The 23,706-nt window shown below is 39.7% G+C and overlaps 1 protein-coding gene across 1 annotated transcript; it reads right to left on the bottom strand.

The window, feature by feature from the left end:
- Positions 1 to 2,258: 2,258 nt before the first annotated feature.
- On the bottom strand, positions 2,259 to 3,946 carry LOC112179689 (UDP-glycosyltransferase 89B2). Its single transcript, XM_024318148.2, has one exon. It carries the CDS (start codon positions 3,838 to 3,840, stop codon positions 2,371 to 2,373), a length of 1,470 nt encoding a protein of 489 aa, XP_024173916.1. The 5' UTR covers positions 3,841 to 3,946; the 3' UTR covers positions 2,259 to 2,370.
- Between the last annotated feature and the right edge of the window lie 19,760 nt (positions 3,947 to 23,706).

The raw sequence follows: 23,706 nt of genomic DNA, 5'->3' as shown, positions 1-23,706 counted from the left end.
GTTCATAAAAAGGACAAGTTCCGGATTTTCAATAGTAGCGGTTTATGTCGATGACATGAACATAATTGGCACCCTTAAAGAGTTAAGGGAAACCGCTGAACACTTGAAATCCGAGTTTGAGATGAAAGATCTTGGGAAAACACGGTTTTGTCTCGGTTTAGAACTTGAGCACCGTAGAGATGGTATCCTGATTCATCAATCAGCTTATACCCAAAAGATGCTTAGGCGTTTCAACACTGACAAAATCAAGCCTTCAAGCACCCCAATGGTCGTCCGTAGTCTTGATCCAAAGAAGGATCCATTTCGTCCAAAAGATGACGATGAAGAAGTGCTAGAGGCAGAAGTGCCCTACCTAAGTGCAATAGGTGCATTATTGTACTTAGCACAATGCACGAGACCAGACATCTCATTCGCTGTGAACTTGCTAGCTAGATATAGCTCTGCGCCAACACGACGCCATTGGACTGGTGTTAAAGATATCTTTCGATACCTAAGTAGTACGATCGATATGGGCTTGTTCTATCCCTACAGAAAGAAGATGGATTCGGACCCATCAAGTGTCAGGAACGCCACACATGGTGGATTGCGTTCCCTCTCCCCATCCCAAAACGATATAAGTGTTTTGGAAGGTTTTGCTGATGCTGGGTACCTCTCTGACCCACACAAAGGTCGCTCCCAAACTGGTTATGTTTTCACCATGGGAAAAACCGCGATATCTTGGAGGTCTACAAAGCAGACCCTAGTCGCTACCTCTTCAAATCATGCAGAGATTATTGCTCTTCACGAAGCAGTTCGTGAATGTATATGGCTTCGATCCATAGTTACGCATGTTCGAAGCAATTGTGGTTTGAAGTCTACCACAGATGAGCCTACGAGCATTTATGAAGATAATGCTGCTTGCATTGAACAAATGAAGCAAGGTTACATCAAAGGCGACAACACCAAACACATATCGCCCAAATTCTTCTACAATCAGCAACAACAGAAGCTCCTCAAGATCAAGGTGAACCAGGTTCGATCTGAGGACAATGTGGCAGACTTGTTCACTAAGTCATTGCCCAAATCCACGTTCGAGAAACATGTGGCAAGAATTGGCTTGCGGAAATTATCTGAACTCCCATGATCGTTGTCATCAGGGGGAGGCACAGACATCAGGGGGAGATGTCTACATGTTCGTCTCAAAAGCGTGAAGGGTGTGTTGTGCTCTTTTTCCCTTTCGACCGAGGTTATTTTTATCCCACTGGGTTTTTGTTACTCGGCAAGGTTTTTAATGAGGCAACAAGAGAAGCACCATGTTATCCAGAAACAAACTCCACACTCAACGCGCGTTGTGCTCTTTTTCTCCTTCGACCAAGGTTGTTTTTCCCACAGGGTTTTATTACTTGGCAAGGTTTTTAACGAGGCAAATTAGAAGCGCACCTCCAAGACAATACTACTGACATGATATATCCAAGGGGGAGTGTTGTAGTAAATAGGTAAAATGTCTATATCATAGAGTATGCACTTAAGAAGTGGAGAATGTGTGGTTTGTATGGAATGCACATTGAGAGGTAGAGAAATTGTGTAGCAAATATACTAATGTATGTAGGGCAAATTTACACTACTTTGTAACCCTATATAAACCCCCTCAATATGAAAAGAAGACTCACCAATTCACTCTTCAGTTTCTCTGAAACAGGTACAACGTTGCCGGCGAATTGCATGTAATTACCTTAAGCACAACAAACGTAGAAGATAGGTTCTTTAGCTATCAGCTAGACATAGCCCGGCCCATAGGCACAGGATCAATGGTTTGATGGCATATTAATCAGTTTTGATTGAAACCACTCATTATCAAAGTTTTTTAATTATGCAAATTTTAGTAACCGAAGTTTTAGTCACACCTACCGCTTTTCAAATTTTCTAGCCTACGAACGCTCCCAAGCTCAGATTTCTCGCTTCGCAGGCTGCTGGTAGTTGTTCATTAGTTAGTCGACAGAAAGGGACATACAATTGTTGCTTTCCCTCTATTTTGGATTTTTGAGATATGCGAAAGAGACAAACGACTGGTTTTCTGTGAATTTAAATATGTGCATAGGAATTGCACGTAAAACATGCATGCGCATCAGATACGAAAGTGACTGTGACCCTTCACTCACTTTCTTCTTTTCTCACCATCAAGTTGGAAGCTGCATCAGTTCACATTCCCTAAAACAGTCTTACTGTAGTGTGCTTTCGAATTTTCGAATTTTGACGAGATCGAAGAGAGTAGAAGAATATAAGTCAAGGAAAAAGTCTCAAATATTGAAAAGAAAAGACAGGAAGGCCCACATAAATTATGGTACTGTTGTTATGAGATTTGAATTATTATAATCGAAACAAACTTTTCCTTCAATTTCCATTTTGCTTGGATTGCAAGTTATTACTTAACTCTGGTTGTAATGTAGCCAAATGATCCACCAACCCGTCCAACTCCTTCACTGAACTTCCGCCCTCTCTGACGGCCTCTAATGCCGCTTCACGCAGCGCCTTCACTCGCTCCCTGATCTCGACATGCTTCTCACTCACCGAATCCGCCACAGCTCGTGCCAACGCATTTGCGTCGGGCACGGTCCGTGCACCCTCGCAAACCCTAATCCCTACTTTTAATTGTTCCACCAACAATGTGGCGTTGCTAAATTGGTCCGCCCCCATTGGCCAACACAGCAACGCCACGCCCGCCACGACCCCCTCGAGCACAGAGTTCCACCCGCAATGTGTCAAGAATGCACCGACGGCCCTGTGCTTCAAAATCACCACTTGAGGCGCCCACCCTCGGATTACGAGCCCCCTCCCCGCTACTCGATGTTCAAAACCTTGCGGCATCGCGCAATCCCTACCCTCCACGTGTCCTCCCTTGGTGGGCTCCTTCACACCCAAGACGAAATGGACCCCACTCTTCTCCAGCCCCAACGCCAGCTCCCTCACCTGATCGTTGGTCAGCACCGCCTGACTCCCAAAGCAAACGTAAACCACCGTCCGATCCTCCCGCGCGTCCAGCCACGACTTTATCTCCTCCACCGAAACCGAACCGGACCCGCCCCTCTGTACGGGCCTGGGCTGGTCATCATTTTCCGGAGGGAGCAGCGGCCCGACGGCCCAAACCCGATCGTGCCCCAAGTCCTTCCTCAAACACTCCAAATAAACTCGCTCCAGCTCGGTGAACGAGTTCACCACCAGCCCCCAGCTCTCCATATTCCCCCAAAACCCTTCTTTAATAAATTCCGAAACCGGGTCTCCCGCCACGTACGACCTGTACACGGTGGAGAGCTGCCACCAGGGGTATTTCGGACAATTCGGAACCTCCGGGAAGGAGACCACCTGGCTCTCATCATTAGGGTCGTCTTTTTTAGGCATGTTCCGCCACAGACCGTAAATAACGGAGAGCGCGAGCGCCCCGGACGGCGAGAACTCGAACCTTTTAATCCCGAGTTCTTTAGCGAGGTGGTGGGTCCAGCCGAGGAACATGTCGGAGATGATTGCGGCGGGAGGGTCGGGGTGGGACCTGAACCACTCGACTATGGGGCGGTGGAGATCATGCAAGGCGCACATCATGGAAACGAAGGCGTGGATGGGGAGGTCTTTTACGTTTTCGAAGCCGGGAGGGATGGAGGGGTGGGGAGGGAAAGGGAGAACTAGGGTTTTGATTGAGGGGTGTTTGGAGAGGATGGGGTCGAGGATGGGGAGGTTTTTGGGGGTGACAAGGATGGTGATGGAGACGCCGCGCGTGGCGAGTTGGTGGGTCAGGTCGAGGAGAGGGAGCATGTGGCCTTGTGCAGGGTAGGGGAAGACCAAGACGTGGACTTTGGCGCTGGTGGTCATGGCGGTGATCGGAGTTTCTGGATCTGAAATATTGTAATGAAATGAGAGACAGGGAAGTTGGTTTGGGCTTTGGTGAAAGGGAAGGTGCTGGTTGTTTATAACGTTGATGCTGGAAGAGTAGCTATCGGTCGTTATATTTGGTGGGTATCGTTGTCGATCACTTATCAATTTTGTCCAAAAAAAAAAAAAACTGATGTAGATATTTCGTTTCTTTTATCGAGTAAGTAATTAAGCCTAAGATTTGACTTCCACAGAAAGGTCTCGACAGATCTCGACAAAAGAGGGAAAAATCCTGGTATTTAATAGCCAAGTGATCTTTCGAATGATGATGCATCACATCGATATGCTGGACTTGTGCGAAAACGACCAGCTATTTTGGACAAAAATTTACCGTTCTTGGATTATTAATTTATTATAAGGTCTCGTTTGATTTACAAAAATAAAATTAATTCCTTAGTCTTTTTCATGAAAAAGGAAACTAAAGAAAGTTATTGAGAAAGTTGTTAAAAAATTTATAATTAATGCAATAAAAATTATGGAAATTAAGTACTAAATGCAAGAAAATAAAAGGCGAAAATGAATACTTAAGTCAATTTCCTTATATTTTCTCTTCTTTCAGGAAAATGTTTCATTTTCTTTTGTATCCCAAAAACAAAAAATGATTGAGTTTTTTTTCTCAATGCTCCAATTCCATTAACCAAATGAGGCCTGGATGTTGGAGGTGAAGTAATTTCTTGGTCTCTGTCGTTATTTCTTGATTCAATAGTAGTAAAAAATGAGGGACTGTTTGCCATTCAAAGCACCACAAAGTCTCCTAAAAAATAAATAAAAAAACACCACCAAGTTCATGCCACCTGACGTTGTCGGCATGCAACAGAATTAGGTGATCCATTCGTATAAGGTGAGTGGTGTTTAATCAGGAGACTTCACCAAAGGTGGATCAGGAGAATTGTGTAGACCTTGATCTTAATTTTTTGTCAATTTTCGTCTTATTGTCCATTAATTCATTAAGTCTGAACTTGACTCAATAAAGAAAGTATATTGACAAATCTGTTTTTTTTTTTTCTGCATTATTATTTGGAGTCAAATTTTTGACCTGACACGAAAGAAAATGGTGGAAAACTAATTAGGAAATGTCTTTCATAAGGAATATACCGTTTAAGAAATGTTATGTATAAGGAATTAATGCAAATTTTGCAAAACCTTAAACTTGGCAATGTTATTATTATTCTCCTCAATTGGCTAATATTATTATTTTTTTGGACAAATTTGCTAATATTATTAGATCATTGCACATACCTTTCAATTTGTAAATACTAGGAAAAACGTGAATCTGGGCGATGGAGATTGATAAACACGTTGCAATCCTTACTGGGCATAAATCAAAAATTCACGCAGAAAGCACAATTTTGGTTATGCAGTGAAAACCTCAACTTCTAAAATTAAAAACACTGCGGGACTCTTATTCTTAAGAACCCAAATGTAATCAATCCAATAACAGTAAATGATATGGTTCTTTACAAACACATATAGCTCTCTATGCGGTTACAATCTTTAGATTCACTAAAGAGGTGCTTGTCTTGAATCTTGACCCTCTTCTTTACTTGCTCCTCTTGCAACACCAATCTTCTCTACTGATCTCGAGAGAATCAATGCATGTATATGAATGAACTATGAAACACTTAGACACGGAACAAATGTTTCATGGACTCCTATGGAACTCTTTCTAAGCAAGCAAGATCAACGCTGCTTTTCTGAATGTATTAAGGAGAAAATAAATTCTCAACAATTAAGACTTAACCCTAATTGGACTCAGTTGAAACTAAGAGAACAAGAAGCTTTGGAGGATGAATTCTCACTACTATTTTATATCTTGTACAGAGGCATATTTATACAACTGCATACAACCCTAATTCTAGACTAACAAAGAAAGTAATTAATCCTGATTCTATACAATTGATATAATCCTATTCATACGAGTATTCCTAAAATAACTTATGACTCACAACACTCCCCCTCAAGTTGGAGCATACACATCTCAAATGCCCAACTTGTTAAGTGAGTCATGAAATGCCTTGACTGACACACCCTTAGTCAGAACATCTTGACAGAACCCGACCCAAGTTTCACCCCTAAACTCGGATATGAGCCTGCGGGACTCATTTTAAAGGAAATCTAGATGAAAAATCGGCAGAACCTCCCCTAAAATGAGCTAACCAAAAATTTCACAAAACCTGGACATGCTTAAAATTTGAACTTCTACTCAAACACACCTTACCATATTTACATTTCAAGCGTATATGTTACATTCAGAAGGTACGAATTCTATCACAACCTCAGTATGATAACATCAACTCAAACAAAAGCATTCTCCAAATTTAAAAGGGTTATCAGTGCAACACTAATAGCTAAGCCGATATCATACAAGGTAGGTTAAGTAATAACCTACGGACAAAACGGAAGCACTGATTCCAAAGTCTCTAGTTCCAGGATTCGATCTCGGCCAATCTGAAATATGGGCATTTGAAAACGAAGGGCCTAGGGGAAAACATATAAAATCCATTAGAGTGAGTGGACAAAACTGAAACAAAATATGAAACAATTAATGGAATGCTTCCCCATTTCTCTTTTCAACAAAACCAACATGCAGCGAGATTCCACAATATTTCCAACTCAATCCTTTTCAAGAAAACTCATTTGATGATTAGGAATGACTGCTTCCTAATCATCTCATGCCATCTGGGAGGGACTGCCACCCAGATGAAGCATCGAAAGGGACTGCCAATCGGAATAGAAGGCGGTGGGTAGATGAGACTGCCAACTAGCGACAAGTAGTTAGAAGGGACTGCCAACTAACTACCTTATGTCATCTGGAAGGGACTGCCAACCAGGTGACGCATCGGGTGGAACTGCCAACCAGGTTGTAGTCTGGAAGGGACTGCCAACTAGGTAAGATACGCATGCGCCAACGATAGCCTCCTTGTCAACTGCTTTCTTTTTAAATCCTTTTCTTTCCACAAAATCTCATTACTCACAAATAGTATTCCAACTAAAAACTTAATACCATACTGCATGCATTATTTAAACAAAATAAAAGTCCACTCACTAGTGAGTCTCGCAGCTAATCCTACTGTCTGCCCGTGTCCTCCTCGCTCAAGGGCTCAGTACGTCCTGTAATAATTGGGCAGGATATAATTAACCTCACAAAGAAAATAATTAAAGAATTAAAACTCATTCCCTTGAAAAATAATGCTTGTTATTCACAAATTTTCCTCTAAACTTCCCCCTCTTCAATTTATGATTCGGATTCTCAAATTCAGAATTCATCAACTAATCAACATCCTCGCTAACTCTTTAATCTTCACAATGATCGTCTCAATAACTCATTTAATTCAATTTCAAATCCTTAATTACAATCATCCACCAAAATAACATAATTTCCTTTTCTAAAATCTCCATATCAACTCCAAATTCTCAACTAAGTAGATCAATTCCGCACTAGCCTTAATAGCAATTTATCAAGGGATTAACCCAGAAGATTTGTAAACCATAAAATCAAAACATCCAACCAAACAATTAATCTCAAATCTAAAAGAATGCTAATCGAAGGTTCCCAACATCAAGTAGGATTTAACAACACAACACAACGCAGTTAACTAGTCTGACAGAGTCTCAACACGCCACCACCAGTGGCGGCGCGTGGTTTCACGCGCCATCACACCAAACCCCATATCCGGCCAACTTATCTAGCCCAAACGCATCACCACAGCAAACCTAACAATCTTTATACCTGCAATAACAGTTAAAACTAAGCAGAAGTAGTAGGAATTTCACTCCAAAATCGGAAAAACCCGATGGCTACTGTTCATCACCACTATTCATCATCACTACTACTTCCTCCGGCCACAACAAGCTACAATAAGGTTGGAAATGTGTTTAACACTTCACAGAGAACCAAAATCACAAGGATTTGCAGCCGGAGGCCGCCGGAAATCGAAAACCCAACCGAAAATTCCCAAACCCGATCGGCAATCCTCCCCAAATTAGTTCCAAAACAAGGCTACCCAACGTAAATTACGTACCTGAGATGAAAGAGAATGAAGAGAGGAAGCTTCAAAGGCCAGGGACGAGTCCAACAAGGTCCGGCTGCGGTGATTTGCCGGAAATTGGGTCTGGTTGGTGGAGAAGAGAAAAGAAAAGGGGGAGGGGTGGAGGTCAGGCTCTGTCCCGATTTTCACTCTCTCTCTCTCTCTGTCCTCTTATTTACCTATTTTCCCCTTAAAAACCAATAATTAAAATAAAGGAACAATAACTTCAAACATTAAATCACAACTTTCCCGTAAAAACTCCGATCTATACAAACTGCGTGTCCACGAACTCAATTTTTCGTAACCTACGACGTACTCAAGGAATATTCCAACGTAACAGACAATTAGAAAGTCAACTCCTCGGTCAAAACCGGTAAAAACGTAACTCATAAAGATTTTAAGGTACGGGGCCTTACACATCTGCTAACTGCTCCTCGGTTGGTACGAATGGGAAGGCAATCAGATTTGCATCCAACTTCTCCTTGATAAAGTGTCGGTCAACTTCCATATGCTTCGTACTATCATGCTGCACTGGGTTATGTGAAATTTCAATAGTTGCTTTGTTATCACAAAACAACTCTATAGCTCGTTTTGGCTTGAACCCCAAATCACGCAATAAGTTACGTAACCATAACAACTCACATACTCCATGGGCCATACCTCTATACTTGGCCTCTGCACTCGACCTCGCCACCACTTTTTGCTTTTTACTCTTCCAAGTGACAAGGTTCCCTCCAACAAACGTAAAGTAACCTAAGGTCGACTTCCTATCAATAATACAACTAGCCCAATCAGCATCAGTATAACCACTCACCTCCAGGCAATTATGTTTTGAGAACATAAGGCCATTCCCAGGAGCTCTCTTTAGATATCGCAGGATTCGCATGACTGCATCCATATGGTCTTCACTTGGATTATGCATGAACTGACTCACCACACTCACTGCATATGCCGAATCAAGTCTAGTGTGGCCCAAATAGATTAATCTACCAACTAGCCTTTGATACCTCACCCTACCCGTTGGGACCTGATCAGGGTACTCCACTAACCGGTGGTTATGTTCAATTGGTGTATCAGCAGGCCTGCAATCTACCATGCCGGTTTCTGACAATAAGTCTAAAACATATTTCCGTTAACACAAGAAGATGCTGCTACTCCCCCTGGCTACCTCTATCCCAAGGAAATGTCTCAAGTCACCAAGGTCTTTCATTTCAAACTCTGAAGCTAACTGTTGCTGCAACCTCCTAATTTCCTCTCGATCATCACATGTGATCACCATATCATCAACATAGATTATCAGTGTCGCAACTTTACCCTTCTGATGCTTCAGGAAGAGGGTATGATCCGAGTTACTCTGTTAGTAACCAAATCGCTTCATTGCCTGAGTAAAACGCCCAAACCATGCACGAGGGGATTGTCTTAAACCATAGAGTGACTTTTTCAATCTACACACAACATCCGTTTTATCAGCAGTCTCATATCCAGGAGGCATACTCATATACACTTCTTCAGCCAAGTCTCCATGTAGAAAAGCTTTTTTCACATCAAGTTGCTTAAGAGGCCAATCCAAATTAGCTGCCAGAGAGAGAAGCACTCTGATAGTATTGATCTTGGCTACCAGTGCAAACGTCTCATCATAATCTACATCATATGTCTCTGTAAACCATTTTGCTACCAATCTCGCCTTATATCTACTAACTGAGCCATCTGAATCATGTTTAATTGTGTAGAACCATTTACATCCAATTGATCTTTTCCCTTTAGGTAACACCACTAATTCCCAAGTGTGATTCTTTTAGAGGGCTTCCATCTCTTCTTCCATTGCTTTTGACCACTTTAGGTCTCTCAGAGCATCCTGCACTTTGTTAGGAATAGATACAGAGGAAATCTGATGCACAAACGACTCATATGACTTGGACAACCTATGTGTAGATACATAATTGGCAACTGGGTACCTAGACTTAGCTTTCAGACTAGTTTCATATTTCTTTGGTGGTTCACCACGAGTAGAACGGAAAGGTAAAACAAATTAGGTTCAGGGATTATCTCGGTTTGACCTTCAGAACCTTCGAGAGTTTGGCTCGAGGGGAGAGATGAAAAAGAGGAAGGAAATTTATGTCCTTGATCTGAAACAACCTCATTCGGTCCATAATCCAAAATGGTGGCGTTCCCCAGTTCACCACAAACGACGTCATCGTCGTTTCCCTTCTCCAGATTGCCAGCGTCGTCCAGTCCAGCGTCATCCAATTCACACCGCCGGTCATTTCTTTGACCCAAAGCTGACCGCTTATCCAGATCCCCGGCGTCGTCTAGTTCACGCCAGTCGTGCCTTCGACCCAAAAACGGCCGCTCCTTGATCCCAGTTTCCAGATTACCGCCGGCGTCCAGTTCACGCCGGTCGTGCCTTCGACCCAAAACCGGCGGTCGATCTCCTTCTCCTTCTCTTTCTTCTTCTATGCGTTCTTCTTCTGTGCTTTCTATCTCTCTTTCTTCTTCTTTGCTGTAGGTGTCTTTTTTTTCTTTTCCTTTTCCTTTTTCTCTTTCTCTTTCTCTGTCTCTTTCTCCTTCTCATTCTCCTTCTGTTTATCTTTCTCTTTCTCTTCTAGTTTCTTCTTTTTCTTCGTTTTCTTTTTCTCTTTCTCTGTCTGTTTCTTTTTCTTCTCTTCCTCTTGCTGGGTCCCTTCGGTCTGTTGCTTTTTCTTATGTCCATGTTCCATCTTTGTCCTCTACATTGCTGCCACTGCCACTAACTAGCTTTTCAAAGTAACTATATTGTTCCCCTTGAAGAGAAGGGTGAGTGGGAGAAAAATAACAGGCATCCTCGAAAAAGGTGACATCCATCGTTACATAGAATTTTTTGGTAGGAGGATGAAAACACTTGTACCCCTTCTGATGATTTCCAAACCCAACAAAAACACATTTCAAGGCACGCGGTTCTAATTTTGAGCGTTGGTTCTTAGGAATATGAACAAAGTCAATGCACTCAAAGACTCGAGCAGGAAGATTATGGAAATAAGGAAGAGACACATGGGACGAGAGAACATCAAGGGGAATATGATTTTGGAGAACACTTGATGACATCCTATTGATAAGATGAGAGGCAATGAGAATTGCTTATCCCGATAAATACTTGGGCATATGTGCACTAAAGAGAATCGAACGGGCAAGTTCAAGAAGATGACGATTCTTACAGTTATAAACACCATTATGTTCAAGGGTCTGGGGACGTGTGGTTTGATGTATGATACCCTGTGTATAAAGATATTCATGAAACTCGTTGCTCATGTATTCACCCCCATTGTCAGACCGAAAGAGTTTGATCTGACCATTGTACTGTGTATGAATCATACTTTGAAAATTTTTGAAAGCTGGGAAGACGACATCCTTGGACTTGAGTAAAGAAATCCAAGAAATACGAGTACAATCATCAATAAAAGACACAAAATAGTGCATACCAGAAGGAGTAGAATCCCGTGAGGGTCCCCATAAATCAGAATGAATCAATTCAAAAGGTACAAGACTTTTATTTGAAACACTCAGAGGATAGCTAACTCGGTGGCTTTTGGCCAGAACACAAGTTTCACACCTAAAAGATGACTCCGAAACACCCAAAAACAAAAAGGGCATAGACTTTCTCATATTACTAAAGGAAGGAAGACCGAGACGACGATGCCATAACCAGACTTCATGTAATCTCTTCTCATAACTCAAAATCAAAGCTACTGGGGCCTTCTTCCCTGGTGTTATCCCTGCATACATCCAATCCAGTTGAAACAACCTCTCCCTCAAATCTCCTCGGCCAATTAACTCCCTTGTCTGAAGATCCTGAAAAATCACATACATGGGAAAAAAGGTCATAGAGCATTGAGATTCAGTATTTAATTGAGGAACAAAAATTAAGTGGTGTGACAAATTAGGAACATATAACACATTCCTAAGCTCTAAGTTTGGTGTGACTCTAACAGTTCATATTCCTAAGACGGGAAAAGCTTCGCCATTAGCGTTAGTAACTTTGGACACTAGTGGGGTTGAGAGAGAGGTAAAGAATGATTTATTGTAAGTCATATGATCAGATGCACCAGAATCAATAATCCAAGTATCTTCGCCAACAAAGTCATAGACAAATAAAGCCTTACCAAACTAACCTCTTCCAACAAAAGAAACTGAAGCATTACTCGGCTTCTGATCCCTTTCCTCCATACCCTGGTAGTCTGGGTTCTGAATTAAGTTTGCAGCAGTAATACGACCCTGTTGATTAGATCCCGATTTATTCCAGGTATTTTGTTGATTGGTATACCCATTCAATCGATGACACTTAGTCCTCCAATGCCCATAATTCTTGCAAAAAGAACAAAACGGTCGTGTTCCTCCTTGAGAACTTGATTGTGGTCGAAGTTGTTGGGGTGGTAGTACATACTTTGATGGTGAAGGATTGGATTAGACAGTGAGACTTGATAACTCTGAATGGATTGCTTTGGTGCTATCAAGTTGAGCCTCATCTTTGCGTATATATGCAAAGGCATCCTCAAGAGTAGGTGGAGTTCCACGTCTAAGCAACTCACCATTTGCACTAGCATGCTTGTCGTCAAGACCATGAAGGAAGATATGCAGCCTCATTAAATCTTTCTCTTCATTGTGTAACTTGATATCATTAGCATTCTTCATCTTGTTGGGACGCCTTTGATCAATTTCCAGCCATAAGCCTTTGAGGGCAGCATAGTATACCACCACAGGTCGCCCATCCTGAGTCATCATGAACGCCTTGGTATGGAGCTCATGTATTTGTGCAAAATCTAAGTCATTCAGATACAATTGCTTCAGAGTACTCCAAATTTATGCTACAGTTTCACACCCAATGATTAATTGTACCACCTCATCTGTCATGGCCTTGTAGATCACAGAAATCACAGCACCATTGTGAGTTTCCCACTTTGCATATGCTACATCTTCTTCATCCGATGTCTTAATATATCCCATCTTGTCCAGGCCGTAAAGATGAGCAGTCATCATTGATAGGAGCATTTTAATGTGATATTTTAATAGTTAATTCCTCACATTTTGCTTAGTTAATTCCTTAACGAATCGATTTTTAACTCAATTTCTATTTTTTAGGTACATTGGAGTAGATGATGATGAAATGAGCATTTTGGCCTGAGAGAGCGTGTCTTGGAGAAATTGAGCCAATGAGAAAGCGAGGTAGACAAGAAATGAGGAGTGGCAGACTAACCATCCGAACTTCAAATAAGTTGAAACTTTCCAGATTCATTCTAGAAAGCCCAAGGATCATTTCTTATGAAGAGTGTCAGAGCAAACTATGAGTGGAAGGCCTTCAAACAATCAGCCCAATTTTCTACAGAAGCAAAACTGGAAAACTGGACCTGTAAGAAGTCCAGCAGCATTTCCGGCCCAACCACATGGCAATACATTCTGAAATTTTACCACAGTAATCTACATTCATGGGGGAATATTTGTTATGAAGAAGTCTTGGGCAGAATCTAAACTTTCGGTGGAGATAAAATTGAAGTAAATGAGTAGGAAATCCATCATCATCATCACCCAAAAACATTCCATGTTTTAGGGTGTAATCATCATGTTTTCTCCATCATTTCTCACACTAATCCACCATCATCATCACCCAAAAACATTCCATGTTTTAGGGTGTAATCATCATGTTTTCTCCATCATTACTCACACTAATTTACTCCATCTTTTCCAATTTCATTCTTCTTTCTCTTCCCTATATAAACACCTTCTACTCTCACTCTAAAACACATTCCTTCATCCATTCCATCTTCTTTGTCTCTCCATTTCCTCTCCATATTTCTTTTTCATTCTCTAGTTTTCTTGTTCTTCATTTTCAAGAGAAGAAGAGAAGAAGAAGAAGCCGTGAGGACATAGCCTCCATCGTCCACCTTGAAGACTTGCTTCCAAGATTCAAGATTCCAACGTTCAAGCTCTCCATCTCCATCTCCCCTCACGGTGTAATTCTATCTTTTTCCTTGTAATTTCTTTTGGTTTTCTTTGTTTAGATTTGTAGAACTATGAATTCTAGTTAACAAATAATGTTAAGGGCAAAGTTTAAAGCCCGTTTATATGTTTTGAGATAAAGTTGTGATTTCTATATGTTGATTTTTATGTTGCTTATGTGGGTTTGTTTAATTAAATTTGCATGATAGAAAACTTTTGTATTTTAATCTTATGTGGTTGCAAACACCTAGGGTTTTGATATAATTGGTGCTAGGTTTAAGAACATGAAATCGACTTTTCGTTTTGTGTAAACTTGAATCAAAGTAGTAAAGGTTTTGTGCAAAGACCGAATTTAATTAAAGAGGATTGCAATTAGGTGGACTTTTCCATACTAAGTTGTACACTTGAGTTGATAACCTTTCTCTATGTCTAATGCGTTGAACATGTCATGATTGACTAGCTTTCTAGGGCTTGATTGCATGTTTGATAGGATTAATCTAGGTGCTTTCGCTTAGGTTAATTAGCATTGAAAAGTAAAATATGGGAAATCATTTGCTTTCGAATGTTTCACATGATCAACTCCTCTCTCATGACATTTAAAATCAACTATAGGAATTGTAATTGGATTTCTTGCATATGGATGTGGTTTTGATCTTTGTTCCTTGCGATCCACCCTTGTATATATGTTTTTATATTTTCTTTTTCTTAATTTTCAATTCTATAATTCTTAAACCCCCCTCCCTTTTTATTTTGTTACTTGTATATATTTCTATTCTTTACTTTATTTTTGTAAATAATACTTTATTATTTTAATTCTTTATTTGTTTATACAATTGTATATATTTATATTCTTTATTTTATTTTTGTAAATAATACTTTTCTTTATTTGTTTCACAATTACAAGTGTACCCTCAATCCCCGGATAGAACGATCCCTATTTGCTTATACTACTAATGATATTTCAGGGTTAAATTATGCGTTTGCTTTTAGCGCGTCAATTTTTGGCGCCGTTGCCGGGGATTGAAAAATCAATTGCTAAATTGTATCATTTATTGTATATATTTGTTGTATATAAATTGTTTAAAACTTAGTTTAAATATTATTTATATTATTGAACACGAATTTTAATTGTAGGTTGTAAATTGAGAGGAATAGGTGAAGTCTCTTTTATTAATATTGGCCTAAACCCCTTATTGGTACCTAGCTCAGGTCCCTTAAGGTTGAGGGTGGCCTTTATTAACACTTGTTGAACTGTCTTCACACTTATGAACTTTTTCATCTTAGTAAGTATAGCCTATGTGGAATGGTGTCTAGGAAGGGGACAACGTTCATGACGGGTTTTTGAATCCAGAAGTGCTTGCAAATGGGCCTAAACCACTATGTGGGAGTAGCTCATGCCAAAATGGATTTTTCCTCTCGTGTTCGTCCTCCCCACCTGGCCATTTCAGTAAGGTTGCCCAAACGATTTGAAAGGGAGTTTGTGTCTAGGCGACTATACTTGGGCCGCACGTTCACTTGATTTACCGCTTGGAATTTGATTCGATATCAATAATGTTTATAACAAAAGAAATACTTGTGAATACTCTATACGTGTAAATTATTTTGTTGTTTCACACTTTGAACTTGTAAAAATACTTTTCACGTTTTATACTCACTTGTATACTTAACTTGTGTCTTATGTATAATATACTTGTTAATTATACTTGTAGTTTGTAATTAATAGTTATACTTGTTTTTATTTTGTATTTCTTTGTTAATTATAGTTACTAACTTTATTTAATGTAGGTACCGTCTGGCTGCAAGACGTAAAATACAAGCGCTACTTGGGAGGCAACCCAATTCAGAATATAATCAGATTTGCTTTCTCTTTCCCTATTTCTTTTTATTTTTCATTTTTTTCTCTATTGTTTTTATTTTAGGATTTGTTTTCGTAAATGTCTTCTATCTATGCTTACTTATTTCATTGCATGCTTTTAATTGATTACATTGAAGATAATGCAATATTTAAGTGTGGGGGAAGGGATTTATATTTTTGTCTTTCATTTTGAGTCCAGTATATATTTATATTTGTCTTTTATTTTTGAGTCCTTTATATAAAAAAAAAAATAATAAATTAAAAAAAAAACTGCATTCATTCAGTCTTATTAAATTCAGCTATTTACAAAAAAAAAAAAAAAATTAAAAAAATTAAAAATAATAATAATAATAAAAATACTCTATACTAAGCTATGTCTGCATTTCCGTAGGAGTTGAGGCTGAGCTCAAGGGAAATGCGAGAGCCACCGCCATAACCGCTACCTCCCTCGGAAGTAATCTTCATGTTGCCAAAGATGTCCTCACCATGCATGGGGAATAGTGGAAGGGTTTCAATCTCCTGGTGATATTCTCCTCGTTGTTCCATGATCGATCCATCAACACCATAGCCGACACGTGACCCAAAATTTAGATCAATGGATCTGTCAGTACTAGTAGAACCAGTGGAACCAAAGTTCAGATCAATGGACCTACCATCATCAGTAGAACTAGTGGATCCAAAATTGAGATCGAGAGATCCACCAACCCGAACGTTCCGAAATTCCCTCAACTTCTGCCTCTCACGAGCCTTGAGGTTCTGGAACCAAAAGAAGACGTTCTTGTTCTCGATCTGCCCATACGGTTTCAGATGGAGACAGATCCCTTGAATCTGCTCTGGAGTTGGGTTCTTAAGCGTCCTGTCGTAGTAAAGCTCCTGGAGGATTCTTAGTTGATCTGGTGTGGGAGTCCACCGGTTATTGGTCGGCCTGATAGGCGTGTTGGCACTACTCCCGGCTGCTTGGATGCTTCCTCCCTCCTCGGTTGGTTGCTGGGTTTGTAACTCCATTAGTTGCAGAGTTCGTGGTTCCATGTTGATGAAGAAAGGATTTGAGTTTCGAAAGAAAGGCTGAAGGGTTGAGAGAGAAAGGCTGGAACTCGGAAGAATTTTCTTTTGGAGTGAACAGTCGCTCAGAATGCACCTATTTATAGAACGAGTGAGCAAATCTCCACCGTTGGATCGACGATCTCTGAGATTAAATCTACGCGTTGGATTAAAGTCACCCGAAAACACGGAAAAGCTGTTGGCTCGTGAAGGACACGTGGGGGAACCAAACTGATCTCGAGGAGCTGTGACAGATAAGCTACAGCCGAAAGCAGGTATGATTGCCGTAAATTAAGGAAAAGAAAGGACGCGTGGGGGAACCAAACGGTTCTCGAGGAGTTGTGACAGACAAGCTACAGCCGAAAGCAGACCTAATTGCCGTAAATCACCGAAAAGAAAGGAATATTTACGCGTGGGGGAGTTTTTCATGTGCATACGTGTTTCTTGGGCCGTGAACTGTCATAACTCTTCTCCTTCCCGGAGAAGCTTTGTTAAAACCCTGTGCTTGTTGAGATTTCTACCCTATTTTGTGCTTCATATATACATCTTTTTTTGTCTCCTCCAGATTTTACTAAGGTTTGTCTAAACGTGCAGTTTCAAATTCCTTCTACTTCCTCATGGCTCGAACCAAGGTTACTCCTCGCAGGGGCGTCAATCAACACCGTATTCTCTCTTTGGAAGAAGAAGGTCGTCAAGCGGCCACTAGAGCTGGGCTTACTCGTCCATGGGACCATCGTCCTATCCGTGAGCGTACCCGCAGTCCCCCTCCTCTGCCTCGTCGCTCTCCCAGACTGCATCCCGGAGAGTCTTCTTCCTCACCAGCTGCTCGTGCTCCTCGCCCTATGGCCACCCTGGAAAGCTTGTCGGATTCGATTGATGATTTGCGCTCCTCTCTCCGCGATGGTATTATGGTGACAGATTGGAGAGTCAATTGCATGATCGATTACATCTCTGAGATGAACTGCTCTTTGATCCGCTGTCACACTGCAATAAACAAGCTTGCTCAGGAAGTCAATAACTTGCAGAGTTATCCTCCTGGGTTTCCTCGCAAGGACACTACTGCATCACACCATGAGAACTCTCCTCCGGAGGCTGAAACCAGCAAAAGGGCTGCCACTCGTCCGCATACCGCTCCTCCAAAGGAGTAAATGGAGGTACAAGTCTAGGCTGAAAGACTTTAAACATTAAGCGCTGCATGGGAGGCAACCCATTTCAACTGTAGCTGTGGAGGAGACATCAAACGCAGATTTGCTTTCTTGAACTCTTCCTTCTATTTTATTTTCATGAATTTTAAGTTGTTTTAGGTTTCGTTGTGTTAACTTTCTCTTCTATGCTTGATTTATGCTTTGCATGATTTATATTTGTTTATACATTGAGGACAATGCATGAATTAAGTATGGGGGAAGGATTATTGCTTTATTGTGTTTTTAGTAGTTAGTATATAAAAAAAAAAAAATGAAAAATAGTTGATGTTGGATTGTGTTTTTATTGTGTTTTTAATTGATGTTGTGATATACTAAGGTATATTGGATTAAACATAGTCTTGAAAAAGGGTAGCTGTTTCAGTCCCATTGCACATCGAGACTCCCTGTTCCCGTACCTAAGTGTTGAAATTAAATTAATTTTAAAAAAAAAAATGTTGGTTTTAGAGTGTTTTTGTTTGTTTGAGTTTTAGGATGCCCCTAATGTCTAGGATGAACATGTCTCTGAATTCATGGCTAAAGGTTTTCACAATCAAAATAGAACTTAATTGAATTCTGTGGTTAATCGACATTGTGATGTTTGTATGAAGATTTGAGATAGGATTGTAACTTGGTTCATTAAGCATGCTAGGATTAAGTCTGATTCATTTGACCTAAAGTGAGTTTTTGTGCTAAAATACTTTCTTTTCGAGTGCTTATTGATAATTCTAGAATTTCGTGGCTGTATTTGCAAAACCTCATCATTCTTTGAAAATCCAATGATCATGTGTCATAGATTTTAATGGACTAGAGAATACTAGAACTCGACTGTTGTGACTGTCAAAACTTGTATGCCATAATATGCACTGATCCTGGATAGGATAGAATGCATTAGGGTAACCACCATACCCAAACAAGCATGTGTCCCCAATTGTGCCCGTCGTGGGACTCCTTAGAATGAACCCCTTTGAGCCTACGTTGAAAACCTTTGTTTCATCACCCTCACTACCCTACCATGAGCTTAGTACAGGATATCTCTACCCTTGTCTTAAGGACTTAGTAGAGCATGACATAGTATGTAGGGGTGACGATAAAAGACAAGTGTGGGGTGGGGAAAATCCAAGAAAAAAAAAAAAAAAATTTTGCCTTGAAAAAAAGAAAAAAAAAAAGAAAGAAAAGCGGCAAAAGAGAAGAAAAATTGAAAAGAAAACTCTTGGGAAAATGTTGAAGTGTGGTTTTGAACTTGCAAATTTGTAGAAGGCTCAAAGTTGAAAATTATGCCTTTGTCCATTCCCATGTTGGTTAGAGTGAAGGTTTGGCCCAAAACAATGATATTTGGTCTACAAAAATGATGACATAAGGTGGTCCTTATATGCTCTGCTAGGTCCTTAGGATTTTTGTATCCTTAATCTTCATTTCAAAAACCCTAGCTTAGCCCCATTACAACCTGTTTTAAGTGCTGACTTGATCCTTGAGATGGGCAGTCTTTGGTTAGTGGAGTCAGTTACGCAGTCGAGCTTATGGTTTAGGTCCATTTGTGCACTTAGTCATTTCATGAGGTCTTTAAAAATTCTTCACAAAATGTGTTTATTGATGAAATATGCAAGCTGTTTGTTGCCTTACAATTTGTTCTCTTGCATATACTTGAGTGTGAAGCTTTTAAGCATAGCCATTTCTGAGAGAAAAATCGAGAGTATGCCCTGTGAGTTTGGATTGGACTTGTTCGAAACATGCTATCATTCACTGTATAACTTAAGTTCTCCATATCTTGCTTAGTCATATGAATGTCACAGGTTTATTAACCATGGAATTATCTTTGTGATTTTGATTAAGTGTTTAACGTGAAAGCCATGAGTTTGGAGTCTCTGAGACAACAGTTAGGAGCAATAGAGTCATTTACTTGCTTTTTGTCAAGTCTTTGTTCTGTTTTGGATTTTTTTTGTTTTGTTTTGCTAAGGGACTAGCAAAAGCTAAGTGTGGGGGAATTTGATAGGAGCATTTTAATGTGATATTTTAATAGTTAATTCCTCACATTTTGCTTAGTTAATTCCTTAACGAATCGATTTTTAACTCAATTTCTATTTTTTAGGTACATTGGAGTAGATGATGATGAAATGAGCATTTTGGCCTGAGAGAGCGTGTCTTGGAGAAATTGAGCCAATGAGAAAGCGAGGTAGACAAGAAATGAGGAGTGGCAGACTAACCATCCGAACTTCAAATAAGTTGAAACTTTCCAGATTCATTCTAGAAAGCCCAAGGATCATTTCTTATGAAGAGTGTCAGAGCAAACTATGAGTGGAAGGCCTTCAAACAATCAGCCCAATTTTCTACAGAAGCAAAACTGGAAAACTGGACCTGTAAGAAGTCCAGCAGCATTTCCGGCCCAACCACATGGCAATACATTCTGAAATTTTACCACAGTAATCTACATTCATGGGGGAATATTTGTTATGAAGAAGTCTTGGGCAGAATCTAAACTTTCGGTGGAGATAAAATTGAAGTAAATGAGTAGGAAATCCATCATCATCATCACCCAAAAACATTCCATGTTTTAGGGTGTAATCATCATGTTTTCTCCATCATTTCTCACACTAATCCACCATCATCATCACCCAAAAACATTCCATGTTTTAGGGTGTAATCATCATGTTTTCTCCATCATTACTCACACTAATTTACTCCATCTTTTCCAATTTCATTCTTCTTTCTCTTCCCTATATAAACACCTTCTACTCTCACTCTAAAACACATTCCTTCATCCATTCCATCTTCTTTGTCTCTCCATTTCCTCTCCATATTTCTTTTTCATTCTCTAGTTTTCTTGTTCTTCATTTTCAAGAGAAGAAGAGAAGAAGAAGAAGCCGTGAGGACATAGCCTCCATCGTCCACCTTGAAGACTTGCTTCCAAGATTCAAGATTCCAACGTTCAAGCTCTCCATCTCCATCTCCCCTCACGGTGTAATTCTATCTTTTTCCTTGTAATTTCTTTTGGTTTTCTTTGTTTAGATTTGTAGAACTATGAATTCTAGTTAACAAATAATGTTAAGGGCAAAGTTTAAAGCCCGTTTATATGTTTTGAGATAAAGTTGTGATTTCTATATGTTGATTTTTATGTTGCTTATGTGGGTTTGTTTAATTAAATTTGCATGATAGAAAACTTTTGTATTTTAATCTTATGTGGTTGCAAACACCTAGGGTTTTGATATAATTGGTGCTAGGTTTAAGAACATGAAATCGACTTTTCGTTTTGTGTAAACTTGAATCAAAGTAGTAAAGGTTTTGTGCAAAGACCGAATTTAATTAAAGAGGATTGCAATTAGGTGGACTTTTCCATACTAAGTTGTACACTTGAGTTGATAACCTTTCTCTATGTCTAATGCGTTGAACATGTCATGATTGACTAGCTTTCTAGGGCTTGATTGCATGTTTGATAGGATTAATCTAGGTGCTTTCGCTTAGGTTAATTAGCATTGAAAAGTAAAATATGGGAAATCATTTGCTTTCGAATGTTTCACATGATCAACTCCTCTCTCATGACATTTAAAATCAACTATAGGAATTGTAATTGGATTTCTTGCATATGGATGTGGTTTTGATCTTTGTTCCTTGCGATCCACCCTTGTATATATGTTTTTATATTTTCTTTTTCTTAATTTTCAATTCTATAATTCTTAAACCCCCTCCCTTTTTATTTTGTTACTTGTATATATTTCTATTCTTTACTTTATTTTTGTAAATAATACTTTATTATTTTAATTCTTTATTTGTTTATACAATTGTATATATTTATATTCTTTATTTTATTTTTGTAAATAATACTTTTCTTTATTTGTTTCACAATTACAAGTGTACCCTCAATCCCCGGATAGAACGATCCCTATTTGCTTATACTACTAATGATATTTCAGGGTTAAATTATGCGTTTGCTTTTAGCGCATCAATCATCTTCTTCCAAGTACGATAATTCGTGCCATTCAGCTTGGCACCCCCAAATCCCCCTCCTGAAGATTCTTGATTCACAGATACCTCCACCTTCTGCACATCAGAAGTCACAATCTGCTTGGAACTCTCTTCTCCACCCATGATACCTGAACTGCAACAAGCTTCTCCCTTTATACTGCAGAAGCAACGAACAAAAAACCAAGACCAAAAATCCCAGATCGGATTCTTGGCTCTGATACCAAGTTGAAACTAAGAGAACAAGAAGCTTTGGAGGATGAATTCTCACTACTATTTTATATCTTGTACAGAGGCATATTTATACAACTTCATACAACCCTAATTCTAGACTAACAAGGAAAGTAATTAATCTTGATTCTATACAATTGATATAATCTTATTCATGCGAGTATTCCTAAAATAACTTATGACTCACAACAGACTCCTACTAGGAAAGATCTTTTAATAAAAGATATCCAATTAAAATACACAAACCCTAAATCACCTAGGACTTCAAAAGCACGATTTTATCAGTTGAAAAATATTTTTGTAAATAAAATCTAAAAACCAAAAGATACTTTCCAAAATTAGACTCCCAAAAACGTAGGGTTGACTATGACTGACTCGGGGATTGCAACACATGTTGCAATCCCGTGCTGATGCATGAGATGCAATTACCTGAAATTCTCCAAGATCAGCTTTGATGAACTTTGTAGGCTTCTTCAGTGCTTTGTATTGGGATGCCAACACATCAAGTGTAAACCTTGTACCTACACAATTTATACATTATCCACTCATGGTCAGAGTATTTTAGCTTATTGACATCTCTTTTTTAAAAAAGAAAATTTTGTTTTGACATCCCCTTTAAAAAAGAAAAAAAATTGTTGATGTGTTATGCTAGGGGCCAAAGTGGTTCATTAGAAAATAAGAAAACAACAACAAACATCCCGCTTAAGGTTTGACTAAGCTTAATCCCGTCAAGTTGATGTCCATCTAGAATGCGTCGAACTCATCCCTTAATTTCTTACGATATAAAATTGAAACATGCAAATCCGTCTAACAAATAAGAGAAGGAAAGTCGATTCATATGTCACTTTAAATATGTATAAGACAACGACCAACGGATGTTTGGAGAAATAGCGCCAACCAAGAGAAGACTTTACCTACCTCAATCACACCCTTTAATATTAACATTATATTTTTTTTGAAAAAATTCATTGTACACCCAATTTCTAAAAGAAATAGTAGGAAAAACTCACCCATATATTCTTTTCAATATACATCTAAAATATGTCAACTAGGATGCATATTATGCAATGAAAGAAAAATATATACAAGTTTAGGAAGGTGGAGGTCGTGGCCTCTTGGTGGTGGTTCTACAAATTGGGTTAGAGGAGATGGGGTTTCATTCTCGTCTAGGGGGGATTGAGGATGGCGGGGTTCCCCGTCGTCGGATTCTCAAAATTAGGGGCAATGAAGAGCTTCTGTCTCAGGTGGCTTTTCACGGTAGTGGCAATGGTTTTTGGTCTTTCTTGACCTGGGATGTTTGGGAAGGTTTGGCTCGTTGGGTTGCGGAGTGGAGCACCGGGGGGAGGTTTGCCTCCTCGGGATTTCATTTTGTGTCAGGCGGTTGGGCGGTGACGGTGGCTGATGACTGGTCGCCATACAAGGAGGCTTACGTGGCCGGGCTAACAGATGCAACTCTGATCAATGCTGGAGCAGGGTTGGCTGCTGCTGGGAGAGGTGACGACCAGTGGTGGATGACCTCCCCGTCTGGTGTAGTCGACTGGAGGTG

This window comes from Rosa chinensis, chromosome 7, assembly GCF_002994745.2.
Source record: "Rosa chinensis cultivar Old Blush chromosome 7, RchiOBHm-V2, whole genome shotgun sequence".
Taxonomy (NCBI): Eukaryota; Viridiplantae; Streptophyta; class Magnoliopsida; order Rosales; family Rosaceae; genus Rosa; species Rosa chinensis.
This window is presented reverse-complemented; position numbering and strand designations above follow the sequence as displayed.